General features: G+C 39.4%; 1 protein-coding gene across 10 annotated transcripts in view; it reads right to left on the bottom strand.

Annotated features, from left to right (window-relative positions):
* The window catches only part of CEP192 (centrosomal protein 192), a 181,615-nt gene that overhangs the window by 83,533 nt on the left and 78,392 nt on the right, over positions 1-19,690 (bottom strand). For all 10 annotated transcript variants that reach the window (XR_012121089.1, XR_012121091.1, XR_012121090.1 and 7 more), the window contains exons 18-21: positions 6,902-7,067; positions 4,092-4,965; positions 2,989-3,137; positions 1,416-1,646 (exon numbers count right to left, since the gene is read on the bottom strand). Coding sequence is in view for 5 of the 10 variants with exons in the window: in XM_073212683.1 (XP_073068784.1) it covers positions 1,416-1,646; positions 2,989-3,137; positions 4,092-4,965; positions 6,902-7,067 (1,420 nt within the window). In the remaining 5 variants the exon portion in view is untranslated. The remainder of the gene's footprint in view (positions 1-1,415; positions 1,647-2,988; positions 3,138-4,091; positions 4,966-6,901; positions 7,068-19,690) is intronic.

The following is a 19,690-nucleotide window of genomic DNA, read 5'->3' as shown; positions in this document are numbered from 1 at the left end:
CCACTGCCTTGTAGTACTAAATATCCCTTATGTGAGCCACTCAAAATATGAGACTTTCAAATATTGCTTAGTTGTGATTTTTCATGACAAAAATACAAGCCACTTAAGGACAAGTTCAAAAGCCTAGTACAGTAGAATGTATTGAAATGCAGAAAAGTAATGACACTGGTTCTCAAGTGGGGGTAATTTGATAATATCTGGAGACATTTTTTGGTTGTCACAGCAGTGGGGAAAGATGCACTAGTGACACCCAGTAGGCAGACTAGCGGTGCTACTAAGCACCCTCTGTGGCAAAAGGCAGCCCCACCCCAACAAAGAATCATCCAGCCCCAAATGGCAACAGTGCCCAAACTGGAAATCCCTGCCCTAGAGAAGGGCAAGCATCAAAGAGCTGACTGGAAATACATAAAATGGCCCTTAAGCAAAAAGAAAAAGACCATTAGGAGTTTATAATATAAGAACTTCTATAAATTCTACATCCCCCCTGCATGTCCTAGAAAATATAGAAACTGTCAAGTTACTAAGCATTCCTCCTGGGACAAGGTAAGGAAAGGCATGTGAACTGTGAGAAGAAACCCTGAATGACTCTAATCACCTTTCTCGGGAGGCTACCCTGTCCCCCACACCCCACCTCTACACTGAGATTCAGCAACAGTTTTTCTGGGTGAAACAACAAATTAACTGTAGAATGAGTTTAGTAACACCTGTTAAATGTGGTTAAACAAACACGTTAAGTTCAATTCACATATTAGGAATCAATGAACTTTTATTTACCATGAAGAGCTGCCTTGCATTTCCTTTGTTCTGAGCCCTCACCAACTTCCCTCACATATTCACCAACCTTGCTCAGTGTGTTAGTTCTGATGTTACTCATAATCAATTAAGATACTTTTTGTACAGCTGTGTTTATTAAATTAAGGCTGCAATTTATAATCATCTGGTGAGATTTAAAAATAACTGATACCTAGCCATGTTTCTCCCCCAATTCTGATTTAGCTGGTCTGGGTGGGACTCAGGCACTTGGGGGTATTTAAAACCCCTAGTGTTATTCCAGTGTGCAGCCAAGGTTGAGAGCCTTTGTCCTACAGAGACATATAATTCAATTAACTGCTTCATTACTCCAACTAGGCCAGACCTAAGTTTTTTCACTTCCAGGAAATAGGTGACTGTAGAAGAGAAACATTTTCAGCTCGTAAATAACCTCCAGCTATGGAAAATGGGGAAGAATATGAACATTTTCTAAGTACGTATAAAATTATATAATAGAAATCAGTTGGAAAATGGGGTTTAATGTTGTACTTTCCTTTATAAACATCTTAGCAAGTATATCTGAGAAATAATCTCAACAGAAATAATTTTAAGTTTTGGAATAGGAAGATAATAACCAATGGTTAGCTTGGTTTACAAATAATTACCTCAATCACTGGGGTCTCAGCACTTGCAGTGAGAATGACTCTGCTTGCCAAGGCTTCTGCTTGTACTATTGTCTCAGCATCTGCTGAAAACGGCCAAGAAGCAACACTGAATATACATCTGAAAATCCCAGGATCGGATGGCATGAAAAGAACTTTTATCTCTTCTGTGGCATGAGGTCTTATGATGACTTTATTCTTGAAAACTAAACAAGGATACACTGAAAGGTCCACCTTAAAAAAAAGAGCCACATGGTTTATTATGAAATGGCTTCATACTGGAAATTGAGAAGCAGAATCAACTCGCTTAAGGGATCTGAATTAGCTTAAGCAAACCACCAAATCTAGAAATTTATAACCTCTTCAAAAGTACCCAAGTTTTGTAACTCATATCTGTAAAGTACAATTAGTCAAAATAACGAAGCCTTATGATGGTAAGATGAATTTGTGTCCCCTGGTCTATCTTAGAGGTAACAGTTACTTATACCCTCACTTCCCTTGAAAGATGACAGCCCTTCACAGCACTGGACACAGTCCTGGGACCAGGCTTGTGCAGCTGTACAAGCAGGGGTTACACTAATCTCTAGGGTCTTCACGAGGTCTTCCAGTTTATGGTTATGACTCACTCCAAACCCTCCATCTTCAGTGCAAGTGGGATCTTCTTTTCTACTCTCATTTCAGAGACAACACTACCTTCTGTCTGACCCTAGAATGAGGTCTCCAATCTCACCTCCTCCTACCCTCAATACTTTCCTCCAGTCACCTGTTTTCCAACTAGCCTTGGAATCATAGGGTAAGGCTGGGAAAAGGGAGGAGAATGAGTAGACCCAATCTTATTTTACCAGGTGAATAAGTTTCTACTGGGAGGTGAGAGGGAAGAGTAAGTCCATCCACTGATGTCCATCTGCAAGAGCAGTCATATAAGCAGGAAGTTCCGAAGCAGCAGTAGCTGACCATATTTCTACCCTCCCTACTCAATGACATCCAAATGGTCATTGCCATTGTGAGAAGAGATTAAGAATATAGTATTTTAGCAGCTCTACTTGGTCACATGACAGACCCTTACTATAAGAGGTAATGTTAACACTGTATTTCCAGGTTATTTCAAAAGATCATGTAGGAACATGACCAGAGAAATTAGTGAAAAAGACTTCACTTACTAAATGAAGGCATACATAGCCAGAATAACTTGCTTCTTTGATAAATGACAGTAAGATATATTCAACTACATTTAACAAAACCAACAAGTAGATACCAGAAACTCAGAGCTTTCAGTCAGTATTTTAAATAGCACTAAAAGCCCATTCACATGATTTTACAAATAAATAACAGTGAAATATAAAGAATAATAATAAATGATGGAAAATTAGAAATACATTCAGATCCCACTTATTACACTGGAAATACAACAAAAGGGGGACCAAGAAAAATACCCCAATTCCGATGATCCTGTGCAAAATGTGAAGCATGGGGGGACCGAATCCCCAGTATAAAAGGAAGAACTACATGATGAAGAAATCCAGCATTAATTATAATGCAATTGCTAAGTCAAAGAAGAAAGACACAGAAGGCTTACCTTTTCACCATTAACACTAACACTGAGAACCCCGATGCTGACCTGCAGCCAGCGGTCAGTTGGATTAAGTACACTAAGGAGAGTTTGTGAAGCAATGCCAACACAGCAAGCATGAGGAAACTGCAATTCCTCAGGTACTCTTACTTTTCCTGGGTAAAAATAAAGCATAGCCAAGGTCAAGTTACATCAAACACCTGATTAAAAACACAACTGGTTCAATGGCAATCTTTATATGACTACCTGTGTATAACCCAAGAGCTAAGGTATAAAGTGCCCTGGATCTTTAGGAGTCTCTGACATTGTGTAAGCCTCAGCACAGGCTGGTCAACAACTGTTTTCCGGCTGTATCCAGCCCAGGAAGAAAAACAATTAAAATTGATCTGACTCACAATTCACAGCTTATCAACTCTTTGATGTTATTACCTATCAGTAATCTTTTCCTTTTTTTTTCTCCCACAAATATAAGCCACTGCCTAACCTAATAAGAAACTACAGAGACTCTACCTTTCAAAGTATGCACATCTACTCAGATTTTCAATATGACCAATCTTTTGCCATCCAATCTTTTGCAGGAACTAAATTTGGAATTTCCCTGAGAAGAAAAAACCAGTAGGGAAGACAGCACAGTGGTGACTGTGTGTATTATGTCAGGAAGAGCACAGCACCCAGGTCTGCTTAGCAGGGTTCCTGTCAGTAAGAGAAACCACAGAGTGGAAGATACTGTCTGTAGTATCACAACTGTTACCCCCCAAAGCCTTAAAAGCTGTAAGGAGATGCACTCCTTCAGAGAGCCATCTCTGAACTGGATGCTTCCTAGCTGAAAGAATAACAGAAATCTGAGTTCAGGGCAGGAGAGAGAAAGGAAGACAAAGGCATAGGGAGTTTTGCTTGCGTAACTGTTCATGTCTTTCCAAGGCCACCTGAGAGACCCCTGCACAGAAATAGATTATTGTCTGTGTTTTCAATTCAGAAGAAAAAAACTTACAAGAAATTCAGGCCAACCTGTATCTCCTTAAAACAAAGTCGTTTTGTAGTCTCATTTGAGAAAATTCAATTTTTTATAGTAAGCAACAATAAGCAGTAACACAGAAAAGGCATCTTACCAGATCCTGACATCATTCCTGAATCCCACGGTTCAATTCCACAGTTTGCACCAACAGGCTGCCCAGGAAAAAGTTTTGCTGTGCTTAGAAAATTCTGATTTAAGGCATTAGAATATAGGTTACAAAGAGAAGAACCCATCAATCCAGAACCGTTATTTTGACCTAGACAGATCCCCATGTGCTCGCCTGCCACTGGCACAGCAGGGTAAGGACAACTTCCTAAGAGTCCACAGGCTGGAGCGCTACCAGCATGTGGCAGCACCATGTCTCTGGCAGAAGGCAGTGCTCCCGAATTCTGCTGGGTGAAGGGTACTGTGGGGAAAGCATGCAGAGCCGAGAATGCAGGGGCTGCAGGACCGTGAGGCTCGGTGCTGGGATCTGCGGACTGCGGGGCTCTGGAGGCCTGCTCAGGAGGAACCTGGCCACTCCACCTGCAGTGGGCTTTCAGGGCATCTCCAGAAGTTATCCTGTCACCATGGTTCACAGTCACAGGGTGCACTACGGGGTGGAGTGGCGGCATTGACACAGCTGGGAGGCTGTGATCTGACCCGCCTGGTACAGCCAGGCTCATCTGGCTCAGTTCACTGGGGCCTGACTTCATACTTCTTGTGCTGCTTTTCAATACATCTCCACTTTGGCAGCAAAGCTCTTTCCTCAAGCTAAAGTTTGGTTTTAGATCTTCAGGTTTGCTAGTCAGAGAAGTGGTTTCAGTCACATTTCCCATATCTGAGTTTTTCTGGATAATATACGATAATGTTCTTTTTCCTCTGCTTTCAAATGGACCTTGTTCTCTTAACTTTTCCACAGCCTGTTCTTCAGATGGGACTGGACTGCCTTGGATAATTGTGGTACTCAACTCACTGGTGATGTCACTCTGAGTGCGACAAAAAATGTTAAGAAATAACCCACATATAACCTAAATAATACAAATTCAAACATGCTCATATGAACTCAAACAACATAATAAAAAGATCTACATGACATTTTTCAGACATTTCAATGTGTCTGAAAGACAGCTGGCTTACACAAAGCAGTTTTGCAGTTGTGAAATGCAGGATTAAAAGTCAGAAAATTTGCATTCATTGTTTTATAGAAATAATTATGAAGAGACTAAAGAGGAGGGAGGAGGGGTACACTAATTATATCTGAAAAATTTACATAGATAAAGGACCAGAGACAAGTAACTGTGCAGTTTTAAGGGATCTTTTCTGTAAGCTGTGTAATAGAAATCTAAGTAAGTTAGTAACAAAGGAATGGGGTGGGGGTCAAGGAGGTTGAGCAAGCCTGCAAATGATAGTGACATGAAGTTAGATAGCTCTGAAGGCAGCTCCAGGGCTCTCACTCCTGCTATTTGTCTATATTGCTGTTAGGCTTGCTGATGCTTTTTATGAGCTCCATTTTCCAATGTCAAAATTATGTAGTTCTATGTTCTTAAGTATGGAGTAACAGCCCTACTAGTCAATGTCCATATGCTCATTTTATCATGTATAACCTTAGCCGTTACAGCTATAGCTCTGCAAGGTGGACCAGCTGGAATATACACACAAATTAAAATAAGCTTAGCCTTCACTGATTATTCTTGGTACTTGGTTTGGAAATTTCTCCTAGACCAATGCTTTAGAAACAAAGAAAACAATAAACAAAGATCGGATAATTTGTTAGTCATCACCATCAATCAATCAATCAATAAAAATAACTAACAGCCAATATGTACTCAGTGGTGACTTCTTGGTGCCAAGCCCTATCCTCACATCACTGTCCCTCTTTACAGATGAAGAAATAGGCTTAGGGAAATTATAATCTGTCTCATAAAGTAGCTGAGAGGCATCATCAAAAAGACAGCATTCAGTGAAACAAGCATACAATTTTCCTAAGAGGACATCGTTACATCGTATGTATACTAACTTTGGTGAATGTATTTAGTAACAGATTGGTAGAGGTCTATATTGCATACTCACAGGTCATATTCACCTCATTGACAAACTAAATATTTTCACATTTACAAAACACACACAGATGATAAAATCCTAGCTTCTCTCACATAAATCAGGTCTGTCTGCTTCTCTCTCACCCTCAACTGCCACAACCTTAGTCCCCGCATTATCTTTCACCTGACTGACTATAGTAGCCTGTGTCAAACTATCCCGGTTTCAATCTTGCCCCCACCTTCAATGCCTCCTCCATACTGCTCCTGCAAATGACCTTTTAAAACACAGATCAGGTCAGTGTTCAGTGTTCTCCTTATTAAGAGGCTTCAAACTCCCAAATTTTACAAAAAGACTCTTCCTGATTTGGCCCATCCTTTCCCCAAGTAAAAGGTTCCCAGAAGCCACTCCAAACTTCTTTGTGTATTTTATATAACTCCCGCCTTCCACCCCACCTTCCTGCTTCCTCTCTGCCTAATCCCAACCAGTCCAACAAACTATGGCTTCAATGTATTACCTGTCCTTCCCCAAAATAAACTTCTGCTAAACCACTCTCCCCAACCCCCATCAGGTTTTTAGTCATTTCCTTCTGAATCCCCGATCATAGGTCTTATCATAGTGCATTTCACTCCACAGCTTGTCTTGCATGTGTTCTCTACCAGGCTGAGAACTTTTTGAGGGCAGATACTAAAATATTTGTACTCCTAGTGCCTACCCAGCGTAAGCAGTTGTTCGATCAAAATGCACACACAAATGCACATATACACATTTATGTTAAAGGCAAAATAGCAACAGAAATTGTACAGGCCTGCACTACAGACTGAGTTTTACATCAGTAACACTTTGGAGCCAGAAGGCTTACTAAAGAAATAAAGTGCTGCTCACCTTTTGGTCCTCAAGGCCATGATGAGAGGTTGTGGTGGGATAGGTGCTCTCTTGTTCAGACACATAAGTCAGCCTGCTCACACCAGCCTGTGAACACATCAACTGACACAACTCACTCCTACAGGGGGGCTTCTGATGATGAACTGTGGAACACTCGGCAGCACACCTGAGAGAGAAATCTGGTGGTTGGGGTTGTCCATTCCATAATTATCTACACCAGCAAAAGGCCATTCCTGCTTGCCTCAATCTTGTCAAATCGACAGTTTCTGCTCAGGCTAGCATTTACAATAAATCAACCATGCATTCAATTTTTCTACCCTTAGTTATCTGAATTATACAGTATATTCCTATGAATGAAGTACCTGATATGCTACCATAAAAGCAAAATGTTGTGGCATTTTCATTAAATGTGTAGACAGTCACATAACATCAGCTTTTATCCAATAAAAATTTACTAATATCTGATGGGCAGAGCATTAAAAAATTCCTGCCCTCTGGCGGACATCTCCTCCCAAAACCATATATATGTATATATATATATTTTTTTGAGAGGGCATCTCTCATATTTATTGATCAAATGGTTGTTAACAACAATAAAATTCAGTATAGGGGGGTCAATGCTCAATGTACAATCATTAATCCATCTCAAGCCTAATTCTCGTCAGTCTCCAATCTTCTGAAGCATAACGAACAAGTTTTTACATGGTGAATGAATTCTTACATAGTGAATAAATTCTTACATGGTGAACAGTACAAGGGCATTCATCACAGAAACTTTCAGTTTTGATCACGCATTATGAACTATAAACAATCAGGTCAAATATGAATATTCATTTGATTTTTATACTTGATTTATATGTTGATCCCACATTTCTCCCTTTATTATTATTATTATTTTTATTTTTAATAAAATGCTGAAGTGGTAGGTAGATGCAAGATAAAGGTAGAAAACATAGTTTAGTGCTGTAAGAGGGCAAATGTAGATGATCAGGTGTGTGCCTATGGACTAAGTATTAATCCAAGCTAGACAAGGGCAGCAAAACATCCACGGATGCAGAAGATTTCTCTCAAAGCAGGGGGGGTGAGGTTCTGAGCCTCACCTCTGTTGATCCTCAATTTCTCACCTGATGGCCCCCCTGCGACTGTGCCTGTCTTAGGTTGTTCCTCCCTTGAGGAATCTTACCCGTCTCTGGCTAACCAGTCATCTTCCAGGGCCATACAGGGAAATGTAAAGTTGAAAACCATATATATTTTTCAAAATACAACAAATTGAACTATTCCTAAAAGAGAGACCAGAAGATACAGTACAACAGCCAGGCTACATTTACATGTGCAAGAATTCAGCATCTGACAAAGGGGGTGAAATACAAAGCCGTGACCCAGAGGGACCAGAGCACTTTCCCCATCCCAGCTCACCAGTGGGAGGAAAAGAGTCAGAGTGGGGTGAGAGTGGAAGCACAGGACTATTAAATAACCAGCCCTAGTAATCTGCATCAGGAGCATAGACACACATTGCATGGTGTAATGGATATTAGAGAAATGGAAGGGTCCGAGATGGAGACTGCGAGTGGGTCCCCACAGCCGGCTCCCCTGGGACAAAAGAAAAGCCAGTGCTTTTTAAGTCTTAAAAGGACAAGGGCTCAACAGCTGAACAAAATCGTCCAAGCACACTCAGCCCAGCAGGCTGGAAATCTTGAGGAACTTTGGGATCCGTAACCCTCTGGGGGGTAAACCAGCCCCGAAGCCCCTCACAGCGATAAGCAGCCTGCCATTCGTTTCCCCTGACCGGCACAGCGAGTGGACCGGCTGACCTGCCACAGCTGCGGAGCAGCCGGAGAGCAGCCCAGCCCACAGCAACCACAGAGTCTCATCCCAGCGTGCAGCTAACTGGGACAGGCAGCAGAAGCTGGAGCAAGGTTTGGAAAGCACGAAGGGGCACCATTCTCGCAGGAGAATACACCCAGTGTGGCTGCGAACCCTGGCAGTGTTTTAGGCAAGCCCGAGAGTGGCTGCACCCGCGGCAGCTCAGGAGATTATCCCAGAGACTGCCTCCTGGTGTATGGGTAACCAGCACAGGAAGCGGAAGCTGGAGCAAGGACCGGAAGGCACAAAGGGGTGCCGTTCTCATAGGAGAACACACCAGGATAGGCAGTGACCCCCTGCAGTGCGCTAGGCTAACCGGAGGGATGCCCCCCCTCACAGTAGCTCAGCAGATTAACCCAGAGGCTGCTGCCAGTGCGCGGTTAGACTGCACAGGCAGCAGAGAAGAGCAAGGCGACCCATAAGCAGGAAAGGACTTTGTTCTCCCAGCTGACACACGTGCCACGTGCCTGCGACCATTTCCATCACCATGGAAAGGCAGAAGAATCTGGCCCAGTCAAAACTCACTCAGACAACCCCAGACAGAGGGCCTAGTGAGAAAGATATAACCAAACTCCCTGAAAAAGAATTCAAAATAAAACTCATAACCATGCTGAGGGAGCTGCAGAGAAATATGCAAGAGCTAAGGGATGAAGTCTGGAGGGAGATAAGAGAAATGAAATAGAAGGGCTGAAGAACAGACTGGATGAGGTGCAAGAGACTGTTAATGGAATAGAAATTAGAGAATAGGAACACAGAGAAGCTGAGGCAGAGAGAGAGATAAAAGGATCTCTAGGAATGGAAGAATATTAAGAGAACTATGTGACGAATCCAAATCAAACAATATTCACATTATAGGGGTACCAGATGAAGAAGAGAGAGAAAAAGGGATAGAAAGTGTCTTTGAAGAAATAATTGCTGAAAATGTCCCCAAGCTGGGGAAGGAAATAGTCTCTCAGACCATGGAAGGCCACAGATCTCCTAACACAAGGGAACCAAGGAGGACAACACCAAGACATATAACAATTACAATGGCAAAGATCAAAGACAAGGACAGAGTAATAAAGGCAGCCAGAGAGAAAAAAAAGTCACCTACAAAGGAAAACCCATCAGGCTATCATCAGACTTCTCAACAGAAACTTTACAGGCCAGAAGAGAATGGCATGATATACTTAATGCAATGCAACAGAAGGGCCTTGAACCAAGAATACTATATCCAGCAAGATTATCATTTAAATTTGAAGGAGGGATTAAACAATTTCCAGACAAGCAAAAGTTGAGGGAATTTGCCTCCAACAAACCACCTCTACGGGGTATTTTAAAGGGACTGCTCTGGATGGAAGCACTCTTAAGACTAAACAGATGTCACCACAGGAAATAAAATCACACAAAGAAAGCAGAAAAACCAAATACCAACTAAAGACAAAAAATAAAATCAACTATCCACAAAAACAGTCAAAGGAAACACAAAAGAGTACAGAATAAAACACCTAACATATCAAGAATGGAGGAGGATGAATAAGAAGGGAGAGAAATAAAGATTCATCAGACTGTGTTTATAATAGGTTAATAAGTGAGTTTAGTTAGACAGTGAGATACTAAAGAAGCTACCCTTGAATCTTTTGTAACCACGAATACAAACCCTGCAATGGCAATAAATACAGATATATCGATAATCACCCCAAATGTACATGGACTAAATGTACCAATCAAAAGACACAGAGTAATAGAATGGATGAAAAAGCAAGACCCCTCTATGTGCTGCTTACAAGAGTCTCATTTCAAACCCAAAGACATACACAGACTAAAAGTGAAGGGATGGACAAAGATATGTCATGCAAACAACAGGGAGAAAAAAGCAGGTATTGAAGTACTTATATCAGACAAAATAGACTTCACAAGAAAGAAGCAAGAGATAAAGAAGGACATTACATAATGATAAAGGGGTCAGTCCAACAAGAGGTTATAACGATTAAAAATATATATTCACCCAACACAGGAGCACCAACATATGTGAAACAAATACAAACAGAATTAAAGGAGGAAACAGAATGCAGTGTGTTCATTTTAGGAGACTTCAACACACCACTCACTCCAAAGGACAGATCAACTAGACAGAAAATAAGTAAGGACACAGAGGCACTGAACAACACACTAGAACAGATGGACCTAAAAGACATCTACAGAACTCTACACCCAAAAGCAGAAGGACACACACTCTTCTCAAGTGCACACAGAACATTTTCCAGAATAGACCATATAGTAGGCCACAGAAAGAACCTCAGGGAATTCAAAAAGATTGAAATTGAACTAATCAACTTTTCAGATAACAAAGGTATAAAACTACAAATAAATTGTACAAGGTAAACAAAAAGGCTCACAAACACACAGAGGCTTAACAACATGCTGCTAAATAATCAATGCATCAGTGACCAAATTAAAACAGAGATCAAGCAATACATGGAGAAAAAGTGACAACAACAGCACAACACCCCAACTTCTCTGGGATGCAGTGAAGCAGTTCTAAGAGGAAAGTATATTGCAATCCAGGCCTATTAAAGGAGGAAGAACAATCCCAAATGAATAGTCTAAAGTCACAATTATTGAAATTGGAAAAAGAAGAAAAAATGAGGCCCAAAGTCAGCAAAAGGAGGGACATAATAAACATCAGAGAATAAATAAATATAATTGAGAAGCATAAAACAACAGAAAAAAATCAGTGAAACCAAGAGCTGGTTCTTTGAGGAAATAAACAAAACAGATAAACTTCTAGTCAGATTTCTTAAGAGAAAAAGGGAATCTACACACATAAACAAAATCAGAAATGAGAAAGGAAAAATCATGATGGACACCACAGAAATACAAAGAATTATTACAGAATATTATGAAAATCTAAATGCTAAAAAGCTGCAAAACTGAGAAGAAATGGATAACTTCCTGGAAAAATACAACCTTCCACGACTCACCAAGGAAGAATCAGAAAATCTAAACAGACCAATTACCAGCAACAAAATTGAATCAGTAATCAAAAAACTACGAAGAACAAAACCCCTGGGCTAGATGGATTCACTGCTGAATTTTATCAGACATACAGAGAAAACATGATTCTCATTCTCCTTAAAGTTTTCCAAAAAATAGAAGAGGCGGGAATACTTTCAAACTCATTCTATAAAGCCAGCATGACTCCAATACCAAAACCAGGAAGGACCCCACAATAAAAGAAAATTACAGACCAATATCCCTGATGAACATACATGCAAAAATACTCAATAAAATATTAGCAAGCCGAATTCAAAAATATATCAAGAGGATCATACATCATGATCACGTGGGATTCATCTCAGGGATGCAAGAATGGTACAACATTCGAAAATCCATCAACATCATCCACCACATCAACAAAAAGAAGGACAAAACAACAGGATCATCTCCACAGATGCTGAAAAAGCATTCAACAAAATTCAACATCCATTCATGATAAAAACTCTCAACAAAATGGGTATACAGGGCAAGTACCTCAACATAATAACGGCCATATATGACAAACCCGCAGCCAACATCATACTGAACAGGGAGAATCTGAAAGCTTTTCATGTAAGAGTGGGAACAAGACCAGGATGCCCACTCTCCCCACTGTTATTCAACATAGTACTGGAGATCCTACCCATGGCAATCAGACAAAACAAAGAAATACAAGGCATCCAGATTGGTAAAGAAGAAGTCAAACTGCCACTATTTGCAGATGACATGATATTGTACATAAAAAACCCTAAAGACTCCACTCCAAACCTACCAGAACTAATATCTGAATTCAGAAAGTTTTAGGGTACAAAATTAATACACAGAAATCGGTTGTTTTCCTATACACTAACTATAAGCTAACAGAAAGAAATCAGGAAAACAATTCCATTCACAATTGCACCAAAAAGAATAAAATACCTAGGAATAAACCTAAACAAGGAAGTGAAAGACCTATACCCTGAAAACTACAAGACACTCTAAAGAGAAATTAAAGAGGACACTAAAAAATGGAAATACATCCCATGCTCTTGGGTAGAATTAATACTGTCAAAATGGCCATCTGGCCTAAAGCAATCTTTGGATTCAATGCAATCCCTATTCTTCAGCGACCTGGAACAAATAGTTCTAAAATTCATATAGAACCACAAAAGACCATGAACAACCAAAGCAATCCTGAGAAGGAAGAATAAAGGAGGGGACATCTCGCTTCCCAACTCCAAGCTCTACTACAAAGCCACAGTAATCAAGACAATTTGGTACTGGCACAAGAACAGACCCACAGACCAGTGGAACAAAATAGAGAGTCCAGATATTAACCCAAACATATATGGTCAATGAATAAACGATAAAAGAGCCATGGATATACAATGGGGAAATGACAACCTCTTCAACAGCTGGTGTTGGCAAAACTGGACAGCTACATATAAGAGAATGAAACTGGATCACTGTCTAACCCCATACACAAAAGTAAATTCAAAATGGATCAAAGACCTGAATGTAAGTCATGAAACCACAAAACTCTTAGGAAAAAACATAGGAAAAAATCTCTTGGACATATACATGAGCAATTTCTTCATGAACATACCTCCTCGGGCAAGGGAAACAAAAGCAAAAATGACCAAGTGGGACTATATCAACCTGAAAAACTTCTGTACAGCAAAGGACATCATCAACAGAACAATAAGACAACCTACAGTATGGGAGAATATATTCATAAACAACATATCCAATAAAGGATTGACATCCAAAATATATAAGGACCTCACACACCTCAACAAACAAAAAGCAAATAAACCAATTAAAAAATGGGCAGAGGAGCTGAACAGACACTTCTGCAAAGAAGAAATTCAGATAGCCAATAGGCACATGATGCTCAACATTGCTTATCATCAGAGAAATGCAAATTAAAATCACAATGAGATATCACCTCACACCAGTAAGGATCACCACCATTCAAAAGACAAACAACAAATGTTGGTGAGGATGTGGAGAAAGGGGAACCCTCCTACACTGCTGGTGGGAATGTATATTAGTTCAACCTTTGTGGAAAGCAGTACGGAGGTTCCTCAAAAACTAAAAATAAAAATACCATTTGACCCAGGAATTCCACTCCTAGGAATTTACCCTAAGAATGCAGCAGCCCAGTTTGAAAAAGACATATGCACCCCTATGTTTATCATAGCACTATTTACAATAGCGAAGAAATGGAAGCAACCTAAGTGTCCATCAGTAGATGAATGGATAAAGAAGATGTGGTACATATACACAATGGCATATTATTCAGCAATAAGAAGAAAACAAATTCTACCATTTCCAAGAACATGGATGGAGCTAGAGAGTATTATGCTCAGTGAAATAAGCCAGGCAGGAAAAGAGAAGTACCAAATGATTTCACTCATATGTGGAGTATAAGAACAAAGAAAAGAAACCGAAGGAACAAAACAGCAGGAGCCGCACAGAACCCAAGAATGGACCAACAGTTACCAAAGGGAAAGGGACTGGGGAGGATGGGTGGGAAGGGAGGGACAATGGGGGGAAAGGGGCATTACGATTAGCAGACATAATGTGTGGGGGGACACGGGGAGGGCTGTACAACAGAAAGAAAACAAGTAGGGATTCTATAGCATCTTACAACGCTGATGGACAGTGACTGTAATGGCATGTGTGGGTGGGACTTGGTGATGGGTGAGTCTAGTAACCATAATGTTACTCATGTAATGTAATTGTAGATTAATGATACCAGGAAAAAAAAAAAAAAGAATTAGGAAAAAAAAGAAATTCCTGCCCTCAAAGAGCAAAGATGAAGATAAGAATCAAATAATAAATACAAAGAAATGGGCACACTCACATATTGCTGAGAGGAATATAAAGTGGTACACCTTTTTGGGTGAGCAATTAAGCAATGCATATTAAAAGCCCCATGACTCAGACATTCTAAATCTAGGAATTAATTCTAAAAAAAGAAATTGATGCTAATTACAAAGACTTGGCTGAAAGGAGATGTCACCATATATCACTAATGATAATGAAGTCAGGAATCTTAGATGTCATATTGGAGGAACCAGGCCATGGAAATGATGGCACAAACACACAAAGCACTATGCAGCCAATTGAAATCATGCTATTGAATATTGTCCTTTGATTCAGAAAGATGTTCATCATTAACTTAAAAAAAAAGATTAAAAAGCAGCAAATATGTTCCTGCATGTATTTAATGCACGCCCTATATTCTGTTAGCCAATACCCATCCCAGGACCAGCCCCACTCATCAAATGGAGGGGAAACAGTTGCTGTTGCTGTACCTATTTAGTTTTGATTCAGCCCTTAATTTGACTGAATTTTACCTCATCACTTTTTTTGCATAAAGTTCTGAATACTAAGCTGGGCAATGGACATAGAGAAAACTTCATTTTGAATTTTGGACTTCTAAAAAGCTCAAAATATCAAGACAGTACAACAAAATACTAGTTACTGAACTTCTAAGTAAAGGAAACAAAATATTAACCAAATTGCTTCAGGACTATTTTAGCAACTGCATGACATGCACCTACATGGGCTCCTGTATACAAACACATATGGACACACACACACACAAACACACAGATACCATGATAAAACATAAAAGAGTTCTGGGTTACTGGGGTGATGTGTTGTTTTAGTCTAGCTCCTTTGATTGACAGGAACAAATGCATTTAGGTTGTATTACATCAAGTATTAAGAAGTGAACTATAATAAAACATGGAAATAAAAGGATGGTGAGAAGTCAGACTTTAACAGAATCCAAAATCTGCCAAAGGTGCTGGCCATAGAGAAACTCAAAGGCAGACCTGGAATTAGAAACTCTAAATCAGTTCTAATGACCTGCTGGAAACTAATTAGATGCTAGAAGACCAGTTAGTATGAATGCTAATGAGCAGCAAAACTTATCAGATAAAGTGCACTCCCCAAAAAGTGTGGCCACTCAACAGATGAAGATTATGACCACTAATATAAAAACTTAATGGAATACAAGCTGGCAGAAGCCAGAAAAATAATAGAATGAAAAAGCAAACCCGTTTTATTACAGTAAGTATAAGGAAGATTTCAATAAAAGTAAATGAGAACAAAATTATAGTCTATGTTGGCATTAATTAAAGAGTACAGTTAAAAATTAGTAAGAGGATAAACATTTGAACCGCTATCCTGCAATACAGAGTGAATGTATAAAGAAATGAAAAATTTTTTAAATGAAAATAGTCATAGATGACCAGAGAGGGGAGCATTAACTAATGGGCAAATTGGTGTGCTCCAAAGGAGGGGGGAGGAAGTGAAACAGGCAACAAAGAAAAAATAAAACTTGCTTTAGTTTAAGAAAGAACTGTGTGTACAGAGGTTATTGTAATTCAGGAGAATCAACTGAAGAGACTGACAATCTCTTGAATTGATGAAGGACAAAAGGAGAGAATGCAATATAGGAACATCAAAATGGAGCTGGAAAGTAGGCTTAGACAAAGATGCCTACTGTGCAGAAGAGTGGATAAGCAGTAAGCGGCAACATTCATACAGTGAAGTACTATGCAGCAACAGACACAGTGAGCTATTGATACGTGCAACAGGATGAATCTCAGAAACACATTAAACAATAGAAACTAGACATACCCAAAATGTGCTATATGATTCCATTCATATAAGATGCTCAATCATGGTCATATAAATCAGAAAGTGGGTTCTTGGGTGGGGGTGGAAGCGGGAGTGGGGGAGAAGAACTGACGGGAAAAGAGCAAAGGATCATTAATGGGGTGAAGTATAATAAAAATGGAAATAAAAGGAAAAATATTCACTAACTAGTATTTTGTTAATGCTCTGTATACATCAGGGTGGTGTTTAACCAAGTGTACTTAAGTGTCAAAAACTCACTGAGTGAAACCCCTAAGATTTGTGTGCTTTACTGTCTGTTAATTATACATCAATAAAAATATAATACAACAATGCATGCTGTGAAATCCTAAAACTGGGTAAGGAGTGGGTCAAAACCTGCCAATAAGCTTGCCAGTAGCCTAACCATGCCCCTGGAACGACTTAGAGATTAATCTACATGCCAGATATTGATCAAGAAACTTCAACTAGTATTTGTTTTAGTGACTGTGGCAGCAAAACATGGATGCCAAGCAACTCAGCAACCTAATGTCCCTCTCACATTGTCTTCCCAGCTATTTTAGATCCAAGTACACTTATTCTCTTATACATTAGCCTTTTCTCATTAAGTCCTATTGTTCTGCCCCAGGCTCAGAGGTGAGAGTGCAGTGCTTGGCCAGCTCACCCTGTACAGAGTAAGCTTACCAATTCCATGGTCACTTTAGGAAGGTAAACATCTGCCCTCATTCAAACATCTGACAAGATGCCAAGTTCATGAGAAAGTTTAGCATCTCTCTCAGGTATGTTTCCTACACCTACTGGACAAGTCTATTTTCTTAGGAGCATAAGAAAAACAGGTGGGTCCAAGAGCAAGACCATCCAGCACAGCACTTTGTCTCTGATCAAGCACTAATGGGCAGGGTGAGAGGAAAAATCATGATAATGGAAGTATTTATAGAGTACTTACAGCTTTTATTAAATGCCTTCACATACAATTAAAAAGTATCAGAACCAAAGAAAACAACTTGAAATTGGAAAGTACACATGGGGAAAGAGACATCACAGAAAACATTGCAAGGAAATTAGAGATGAGAAATGTGGAATGCAAACAAAATGTAACAGGAATTATGAAAGAGGCAGATCATTGTAGCAGTGGAAAAATTCTATACCTTTGATTGTGGAGATGGCTACATGAATTCACACCTGTGATAAAATGACACTGAATTTTACCCTCACATACCCACAACAAGTTCCTGGTTGTGTCCCTGCTATAAAATGTCAGATATAACCACTGGGGGAAGCTGGGTCGGGTACATGGATCTCTCCATACTATCTTTGTAACTGCTTGTAGATCTATAATTATTCCAAAATAAAAAGTTCATAAAGGAAGAACTGAGAAAATAAATGCAGAAGTCAAGCAAAATAGTTCCCACATATACATCACCGGAGTTTGTGGGGGCAGTGGGGAGATGGAGTAAGAATAGTATTTTTAAAAATAATTTTAAAAAACTTTCCCTAAATAAAAGACTGCTTAAATCTACATATTGCAAGGTATGCTGTGACAGGGCAAAGTAACCATGACGAGTCAATACAGAGATACAGACTAATGAAATTACTAGGCTTGAAAGAAAAGCATTATTGTCCTAAGTTTACAAAAAGAGCAAGTCGATTCTGGGGCAAAAAGAGTTAGGGTTGTCTCCAATTTCCCTCCTACATTCCACAGAGACAGTAAAGCAATCCCTACAAAAAACTTGAGGGAAGAAAGTGTAAGTCAAAGATTTTAAACACAGCCATCCTGTCCTTTAAGTACAAAAGCCACAGTAACTTTGGAACACAACAGAGCCTAGGGAACATTGCTCCCTCAGTTCCTCTCTAAGCAAACTACTACAGAACATAATTCAGGAGACTGAGAGGAAGCACCTGATGGCAAGAACCATATACATTTAACTGTAGAACAAAAACTACACAAGTGTAGGATACAGTGATAAATCCAAATGTAAATGCAATGCTAACACAGAAATTACATAACTAAAAAAAAAAAGGAGAAAGGAGAAAAGGAAAGAACATGAGAATCAGTTCATTAACTGTCTCATTGGTAAATACATAGTACTATGGACTGAGTTGTCTCCTCAAATTCCTATGTTGAAGTCTTAATCCGCAAAAACCTCAGAATGTGCCTTATTTGGAAATGGAGTCATCATAGATATAATCAGTTAACATGAGGTCATAGTGGAGTAGGTTGGGCCCTTAATCCACCATGAATGATGTCCTTTGAGGAAGAGGGAAATTTGGACTCAGCCATAGGCTAAAAAAACCAGCATGTGAATAGAGGCAGAAATTAGAGTGATGCATCTACAAGCCAATGAACACCTAAGGGTACCAGAAGCTGGAAGGGACAAGGAAGGATCCCCCACTAAAGGCTTTAGAGAGAATATGGCCCTGTACTTCCAACCTACAGATTGTGAGAGAGTAAATTTCTATTGTGTTAAACTGCTCAATTTGTGGTAATTTGTTACAGCAGTCATGGGAATCAAAGAACAGCATTTAAAAGCTGGCAAAACAAGTGTCAGAAGTAGAAGAATATTTAACAGTACAAAGATAAACACTTAGGTAACTTTATAGACCAGTATTAGTGGGGAGATGAAGGAGAAAAATGTCTAGATGACATCAAAAACAACAAGTCATAGACAAATAACCTTCATATTTGACTGTGCTGGATGATCTCTAACGTCCTTTAGAATGTGAATTTAACTGTTAAATAAGTTGTGTATATGAAAGTTTTTCAAAATTAGGTAGGTAGAAAGAGTCTTTGAAACAGGAAAAAATAAAGTTCTCCACTAATATTAGCTCTAGCTTCCCCATATCATTTCAGATAAATATGCAAAAACTTCGGTGGCACTTTGGGAAACACTCAATAGGTAATTCTGAAATAAAATTCAATATTTTCCACAATACTGAACATTTTTGATAATTTCACTGCTTAAGTGAATTTTTGTTTATTAAAATCTCTCATTAGGGAAACGCCTTTTATAAAAGGTCTTTATAATATAACAAGAGAAAAAATTCATAAATGTAATATACTTTCTGTGTGGCAAAAAATACAAGCAAAAAAAAGAAAAACTTCTGAAGACTAGCAACTGTAACTCATCACAAAGGACTGTTCATTCTAACATATCAAGGGTTCATAGAAATGGAGACATAGACTAACAATCCATGAAAAAACAGGCAACAAATATGGATATTTGATAGAAAGGGAAATACAAATATGGAGGAAGATGCTCATCTCGACTCTTA

This window comes from Manis javanica, chromosome 9, assembly GCF_040802235.1.
Source record: "Manis javanica isolate MJ-LG chromosome 9, MJ_LKY, whole genome shotgun sequence".
NCBI classification, from domain to species: Eukaryota; Metazoa; Chordata; class Mammalia; order Pholidota; family Manidae; genus Manis; species Manis javanica.
The sequence above is the reverse complement of the archived record's forward strand: the minus strand, read 5'-3'. Positions and strand labels throughout refer to the sequence as shown.